Source organism: Primulina huaijiensis, unplaced genomic scaffold (assembly GCF_012295235.1).
Source record: "Primulina huaijiensis isolate GDHJ02 unplaced genomic scaffold, ASM1229523v2 scaffold28073, whole genome shotgun sequence".
Lineage (NCBI taxonomy): Eukaryota > Viridiplantae > Streptophyta > Magnoliopsida > Lamiales > Gesneriaceae > Primulina > Primulina huaijiensis.
In genome coordinates this window covers 1,406-10,117 of record NW_027356718.1, presented here as the reverse complement: position 1 = coordinate 10,117, position 8,712 = coordinate 1,406, and the positions used below count along the sequence as shown (strand labels likewise).

General features: G+C 33.6%; 1 protein-coding gene across 1 annotated transcript; it reads right to left on the bottom strand.

The window, feature by feature from the left end:
• Window positions 1–4,451: 4,451 nt before the first annotated feature.
• Window positions 4,452–8,351, bottom strand: LOC140967817 (uncharacterized). The gene is made up of 2 exons (XM_073428588.1): window positions 8,271–8,351; window positions 4,452–4,937 (listed from the first exon to the last, which is right to left on the bottom strand). Exons 1-2 carry the CDS (start codon window positions 8,349–8,351, stop codon window positions 4,452–4,454), a joined length of 567 nt encoding a protein of 188 aa, XP_073284689.1.
• Between the last annotated feature and the right edge of the window lie 361 nt (window positions 8,352–8,712).

Here is an 8,712-nt window from a genome sequence, read left to right as displayed (position 1 = left end):
TTTAAAAATATAATATATGTTTTTCGTTATAAAAAAGTATATACCGATACCGTACCGAAATATCGGTATACCGCAATATTTCAATATACTCAATTGGTATACCAAAATTTTCGGTACAGTATCGGTATAAATATTTTTAGTACCATAATTTTTGGTATAATATATGATATGCATTTTTCGATAAGATACGATACGATACGATAAGGTATATCACTCTTTCATGTATTTTTATCAAATATTTCCTATATTTAGATTAATTAATCTATTTACTCATCATTAAAAGAATACCTACAATAATAATCATAATATAATCATGAAATATTAGTAGTATTTGAATGCGAATAATATAAATTAAACACGATTGAAAGGTAAATTAGAAAGAAAAAAAAATCTCCAATTCAAGTTTCAAATTAGGATTTATTGTCTAACATTTGAAATTTTACTTTGAACTCCTCAATTTTGATAAAGTGATCAAAAATATCCTTGATGTTATAACTGGGTCAGAAATGATATCAGAGCCGATGTAAAATTATTTCAAACATTTAATGTTATTATTACTGTGTAGTTAAATGTTTGAGGAGGATATTTTCTTAAAAATTATGAAACCGAAGATATATTGGAGATTAAATATTTACATGAGTTATTCTAATACTTTGAAATATTTAGAAGAAGAGCTAGCAAAGACGAACACATCAGAGTCCTAAGATAAATTTATGATTTCAAGTAATAGGTTCCTAGAAATAGTTTCGAATTTATCTAAACTCTCCGGAGATCTTAGAGGGACCCAAAAGAAGGTACAGAACTATGACAATAAGCAATATTATGTGCTACATAAAATCAAGAAAATCCTTGAAAAAAAGAAAAAATTCTTGGGATATTAAAGGATATTCAAACAAGAATTCAAATTCTAACAACAACCAAGTTCTAGTAAAAGGATCTCGGAAGGAAGGTTACCATCATCCTTTAGTACTGAACTCTTATTACAAAAAAGATGGAAGGTCAAGGTAATGCCAAAAATTTTAACCGACGAAGAAAAAATGATCAATCTGATTGAAATTGTCTCAGAAAATAAAGTAAATTGATGACAATGATAGAAATGATTGGTCTAGAAAATCTTCAAGACCTAGCAGAGTCTTTTGTGAATCTCAATGTAGTAGATCTGAAGATGAATACAATAGGGGGCGAAACTCCCTCAATAACTTGGTCATCTTCCCTTGAAACACCAAAAGAAAATGTGGGATCTCATAGTACAAATATGAGAAGACCTCAAACAGATTTCCAAGTAGCTGGAGAAGAACGCCCAATGGAAACAAGGTCAAGGAGAAATCAAATTCCTTTGCACCAAACATCATATGAGAAGTCTGTTTTAGAACCAATACATTCTTATGAGGTTATGCTTAACCTTGATGTACTGGATTTAAAAAAACAAAGAATATATCATAGACGACTGGATATCGGTAATGAGAATCACAGCACTCATACTTGATCTCAACAAAGAAGGATTCATTAAACTTTTAGATATGAGTATGATGGAACCAGTTACAATCACTGAGACATGATTTCGGCAGAAACTAAATAGTCAGTCCTAGTCGGAGAATTTCTTACTGAGATAGCTGAGATAATGGCTACACTATTTAAAACTCAATTTATCGGGATAGACTATTTTTACAGTTAAGACACAGAGAAAAAATGTATTCAAACTCTGTATAATCTTGAATTACATGACATTTGTTTTGTGTATCGATACATTATGTTATTTCCTAAATATATATGGAATATATGGGTCGAAAACAATATAACAATGTAAATTTTCTTCGTCAAAATATTCCTTGAAGGGAAATGATAATTAAGGAATATGTCTCTGGTAATCAAAATACTTTGGTGAGAAGGACCTCTTTTCTCAAAGGAAAATTAGCAGAATAGTATCATATAGTATTACAAAAGAATTACAAACGATTAAGGGATATTAATAAAATGTACTCTTTTATGTTGTAAAGAAAATGATATTCCAACAATCATTGGAAATCGTCCACAAAAGCCCAAAAAAAGGCTATAGATCTCATCCTTATGCCAGAAGTGGAAGTAGTTCTTGGAAACCAAGAATAGTATGATCAATGAACAAAGACAAATCTTATAAATCTAGGCAAGAAGTCGACCCCAAGAAATAAGATATCATTTCAAGTATCGAACTCATCTCGAAGCACGAGGCGTACACAGATAAAGAAAACTTTAGAATATCTCAAACCCGAGCTAGGGAAAGTTTTAAATATTATAATTGCTAGACATGTGGAACATGATGTCATATTTCGACCAATTGTCCAGGAAATGACAGAAAAAGGTAAAACATTTCGAACCAACCCCGGATATTAAAGAAGCGGTTTATTATCAAGATCTAGTTCAATTATACCAAATTTAAGATATTCCTTCATTCGAGAGTATATATGAAGAAGAAATCTTGACTCAAAAAGAATATGATGAAACAAAATTAGAATCTGACTGAAGACGAGGTGTTTTGACATGAAACACATGAAGACTTGTGTGATTTCTTTTCCATAAAACAATATCTTATAACAAGGTCCAAAAAATCATGAAAGAAAATCCTAGCCTACAGAGATATCAAGAATTCTCTACAAGGCATGTAGAAAATTTCTTAGGAAATCTTGGCCTAATAAACAGAAAGAATCATCTAATCTATAAAGTCTCCAGAAAAGAAATGACAATCCAATGGAACTCACAAGAGACCGGATGGAGATGCGATTAATTCATTATGAAGAAATTAATGAGGAATTGCAAAAACTCAAGATAGAAATAACACGAACCATGTCCTAGATTCATATCGGAGCAATCGAGATTATGAAAAAAATATACTTTTAAAAAAAGAATAGATTCACCTATTGACATTACTATAAGCAATAAACGAATGGGTAATCTCAAAATTCAATACTGGGAACAATCTCAGTGAATCTATGCGCATGAAAAATTATTGGAGTAATTTACCCAAGAATTTCCTACAATCCGACAGATCGAGATTTTAGTCTAGATTTAACATTATATTAAAATTTCAATGAAAAGAGGCTGATGAAATATGGTAATAGACCATATTCTATTATCTATCAAATTTCATATGTTCTATCTAATACATATCACTCAAAATTATTTATTATAAATGAGTTTATTGAAATACCAGAAATATTTGGAAAAGTTATTCAGTCAATTTATCCAGAAAGAATCGAGTTTTCTTTAATGCAGGAAACAGATATTCAGATCCAAGACAAATCAATTTTACAAAAAAAAAATCAAAATCAAAATCTTATACGGGAATCAAGAAGACTATCTTTTCATGGAGATATAATAATAAGTCACAGGTGTGGAAAACACCTGTCCAATAAGCCAAACAGATACTAAAAAAACTTTTCGAAAACAGGAAAGCTTCTATGTCCAGAATGTTGGAGAGAAGTCGAAATAGTATTTGATATTACAAGACAAATAAATCAATATCATTATAATACTAAATACTATTTAGAACAACCAATGATAGGAACTTACCAAGGAATGATTAATATTGATGAATTGGAAGTTCATATCAAATAAATTCTAGGAAAAGAACTAGATCAATTTGTTATTGGGCTAGAGTTTCTCGATGACATAAACCTTGGAAACGTCTAGTGAAATGTGTAATAATATGTTGTATGTTTGAATAAAATTATCTTGTATAGGAGGTTACTGTGTAATAATATGCTGTATGTTTGAATAAAATTAACAAGATTGCTGCTCCTCTCATTTATTATTTTCAAAATTATTATTTATTGTACACCCTGAAGTAGAAAACGATATAGGATTGTGCTAAGCGCTGTTGATGGAGGATCATTGTAGATTTGGAGCACAATTTCGGAGGATGACATTAATTACGAAAATGGTCATCCGCCAAAATCGCAAAATGGTCCTTTTGTAATTATTTTTTACTTTTTTGGTCCATTTCATTTTTTTAAATTTTTTAAATTAGTTTTAGAGTTCAGTTTTTTAAATTTATTTTTAATTTATTTTATTCATTAATTAATTGTAATTTTAATATTTATAAAAAAACACCAAATGAAAATTATGAACAAGGTCATGACAAAAAAAAAACAAATAACATAATTTATTACAAACACTTATTATCGACTTAATTTAACTTGATAAACATGCGACATTTTTTGACACAGAAAAATAGAAAAATAGACAATATTAAATGACATAACGCCAAAAAATTAAAAAACGCAAACAACAATAAAAATAATCACATTTTTAGTTCATTACAATCATGAAAATACACTAGTAATGTCGGGCCCGTATGCAGATGAAGTTCCTCCAAAGAATTATCCAAACGGTGCAGAAGTCTCGTCGGAGACATCCCCATCCGCTAATATTTTCTGCCAAATTTTTTGTTGCGCTTTGAACAAGTGTGGACGGACTTATTCATCAACACGCATGGGGTTCAACCTTAGTATTTTATTATTTTCCTTAAAAGTCATTATCTCATTCTTTTGTTTCTCAATATCAATGGCATGTTGTTGATGGACCAGAGAATTCTCCATCACAGCTACCATTTTCTCACTACGCTTAGCCATGGTGGAAAGGTCTTTTAAGTGCTCTTCATTAGCTTTTCTTTTGGCTTTGGCCTTTTTTATGCCAATTGGATGCTGAGAACTCCCTGATGGGTTACCTTCATCTTGGTTTATAGCAAACCCTGAGAGCCCTGGAGAATCGGGTGTTGGTGATTCTGTGTTGGGGGAATAGTCTGACTGGGAGGAATCGATATTCCCATGGTTTGGTAGGAAATTAGGTAATATAGCGTTGGATGGTCTATACTTCTCTTGATCCTTAAGAAACGACCAAACATGTTCCAACCTCCAAGTCGACCTAGATGATTGCTTAAATAAAACTTTTGGTTGATCCAACTATAACCATGTATAATTTGTATCTTAGTTAAATACACTAAAAAAAATATAGTTTGACATATATATGTTAACAAAATTAATTACTCACAATGTCTTTCTTAGAAGCGCCACTTGGGCGGCTAAGTTCCACCTGGCTAAACGTGAACTAAAGCTTTGCAAAATCTTGTTTATGTTGAACCAACGATATTAGAGGGGCTTAATAGTACGGGGCTCTTTTGATTTACTAGTGAGTTGTTCATTGTAGGTAGCTGCAACTCGTGACCACAACCTATCGTGTGATAGGTTTATACCAATTATTGGATTTTGGGAGATGTCAAGATAAGCCGTCACAAGGGGTTTGTCCTCCTTGATTGGGAAAGCAACACCACTTTTAGATGAAGTCATTTGATTGTAAATAATTATAAAATGTGTATGATATATGTTAATGCTACGAATGATACTTCAATTTATAGCCAAAAAATTTTGAATAAGAAATCTGGTTCAACGATCTGGATTAAAAGATATCTGATCTGATGGTAGAAATTCAACTTATTTGGATTGATTTTTCTGGAGATATGAAATTTGATCTAAAGGTATTTATTGAAAGAACTATATTTAGACTATACGATGCATCTTTGATAACCCGTGACAGCTGCAGCTAGACAAGAGTTGATAGATGAGTTGTCTCTGATTGCGACTATAAAACACGTGACAGTTGGAAATAGACAACTCGTGAATTGATATTTATTGTAAATAGACAACCCGTGACAAATACTTGTGTATTTTATTGCAAATGCACAATTAGACCACCCATACTTTGGATTTTATTGCAATGAGACAACTTGTGACAAATTTTAAAGAATCAATTATTAAAATTTTTAAAGATATGTAACATATTTAAACTACAACTCACATCACTTATTTAAGCTATAGGATAAATACATAACTAGACAACTTTGGATTTTATTGTAATGACAAAACCCGTACTTTGGCTTTTGTTGCAGATACACAACCCGTGACATTTACTCATCCTACTGAAAAAGAATATTTAAGACCCTTGACTTGGTTATCATTTATTCATCCTACTCAAAATGAATTTTCATGAGGGAGGTCCTTCAAATTTTTCTTTCTATGCATTCTCATTGTCATCCGACGGCAAAAAGTAGCCTACTGTCAAGATATAAAATGAGTTTCATCTCATCGACCAACAACAAACGTTTTAAACCAACTAATAAGTAGTGCTACTGTTATCGCCAATTATTTCCAAGAAGGTGATAATTTACATCATAGAGATAACTTTCATATTGTGAATAATAGAGATAGATTGGCTTCTGAAAAACGCTTATACACTGACTATTTTTTAGAGTCTCCAATGTACAATGAGTCAATGTTCAAGCGACGTTTTCGAATGTCTCGTCGCCTATTCTTGCGAATTATGAAATCCGTTCAAAATCACGACAATTACTTCGTACAGAAAGTAGATGCGTTAGGGAGGCTCGAGTTGCCCCCACACTAGAAGATAACTGCTACAATGCAAATATTAGCATACGGTGTGGCGACAGATTCAACAGATGAGTAAATTAAAATCGGGTTTGTCATCCCCACCCTCGTCTCCGAATTCCATACATCCCCACCCCCATACCCATCCCGATCTCCGTTTTTTCGAGTTCAGGGAATCGCGGGGATCAACTTCCCATCTCCGCCCCCATCCTTGTTTCAAAAATATTAATGAGATAAGACGAGGACGAGGATAGTAATCCCATACCCGTTTCGAATTACTTCGGAGATTTTTTAAAATCTCGAACCCAAACCCGAAAAAATGGGGGATCCTCGTCCCCGTTTCAAGTTTTTCCTGTTGGGGAATTACACCGAAGCGATGCCGATCAAGATGATAATAGTACCCAAAATTTGCGGAATAAAATAACCAACAAGAACAAAAAGATTTACGTGGTTCACCCAATATAGGCTACGTCCACGGAGCACTGCAACTGTTATAACTGGAAGAAATATTACAAGTGTATACACCAATACACTCAATATTTCTCACACTTACAACCCGAGTATACCGAGAAAATAATTTCTCTAACTCACACAAGTGAATTCCCGCACTCCAGAAAAAAATACACTCTTTTTTTCTATGCACTCTCTTTTTATCAAAGCTGAAAAGCTTTTGATTTTGAGATACAATAAGTGGAGGAATTGAGCTCTATTTATAACTAAATTCCTCGTTCAATTTTTTAAAATCTTTGGATGTGGGATACGTTTTAATTATTATTTAATTTAATATGGATCCCACCCATTAAATTCTTACCTAACATTTCCCACGGGATCCCAAACTCATGGGGAAAGTTGACATCCTTAAGTGCGGCAAGAAAGTTGTAGAAAATATGTTGAACGAGTATTTGGTGTACTGCAATCAAAGTGGGCAATTATCATTGGACCTAGCTACCCGAGTCTGGAGCAAACGAGTCTTGCATGAGAGCAACATCAACAGTAGAATTTGAAATGGCATTCCTGATCGCAGATAGCTTGAACTACTAATTTTGCATCAGTTTCGATTAAAAGATTGAGCTGCCAATGTCCCCTCCTTGACAACATGCAACTCAGCTATACGGGGAGAAACTTGCCTTGAAAACATCGGCCAAGAGCGAAGAACAACACCCTCAGCATCCAGCCCAATCAGTCCCCCTAAAATGATTTAACGATGGAACAGCAGCTGCAGCTACATGGATTTTAATGAACCCAAGTGGAGGTGTACACCAAGTCTTTAATATGCAATCTGGAATAACGTGTGCAATGACAAAAGAGTTCCATGTCATGTAGTTAGGTCGGGAAAGTACCCTGCAACCGACGTACGTTGACCACCAAAAACAGCCCCATTTCGTTCAATTCATATAGTACTCCAACAGACCATAGCAAAATTATCTAGATCAACAACTTGCCCGAACTCGGCGACCCAACACAGAAGGTCCACAAAAGAGCCTAGTTGAAAACCAGCCAAAATAACGTTGGAAAGTTGTGTCACTCATTACTGAAGATGCATGAATCCTCCAATTACAACCTTTTTTACACATAGTTGTTACCCTTAAGACTCATTATTCTTTCAATATCAACTCATAATCCTCCTTTACACTATAGTCCCGGAGAACTTCCCTAAACTCATGTGCATTTTTTAATTTCATTCCTAGAACAAGCTCACAATTATTCATACCCTATTCTTCCTTGTAAATGGAATGCTTAGGGCCCTCATCATCTGAACCCTGATCAACACCTAGCAGCTCATATTCCTCACCAAATTCACTATCCCACTGTAAATCAGTACCACCGTCATCTTTTTTTTTTCTTGCCACTTACCTTACTCTTTTCCTTATGTTTGTTCCTCCTCTGACTTAAGCCTACCAATCTAGCTATTTCCCTCAGTTTCAGCAAATACATCACTATATATCACTGGTACCCTCGTATCTGACATGAGGTAGTTCTCATCTAAGGAGTCATCAAACTCACTAGACTCGATAAGCATTCACTATTCCCATATGTTGGAGAGTTAGATGTGGCTCATTTGCTTTAAAATTTATTTGCTCACTGAATAAAGGTTCAAAAATTTCATTAGGGGAATTAGCAACTTCAGGACCATATTTCGCACAAACTTCGGGATTATTTTCATTTACAGTAGAATAACAGTTACCAGATTATTCAATATAGCCTATAGGTATTGTATTTTAAAATCCCTCTTCCCTTGCTGAGTTGTCATTAGGGTTTAGCATTTCAAGAGGAGGTGGCAGTGACTCCTCAATCC

What these genes read in the sequence shown, in the direction of transcription:
- LOC140967817 (XM_073428588.1), bottom strand. Translation starts at nt 8,351, where the DNA reads ATGTATTTGCTGAAACTGAGGGAAATAGCTAGATTGGTAGGCTTAAGT. An exon ending in AACATAAGGAAAAGAGTAAG is followed by an intron (nt 4,938 to 8,270) that starts GTAAGTGGCAAG and finishes ACATGGTTATAG; the next exon opens with TTGGATCAACCAAAAGTTTT.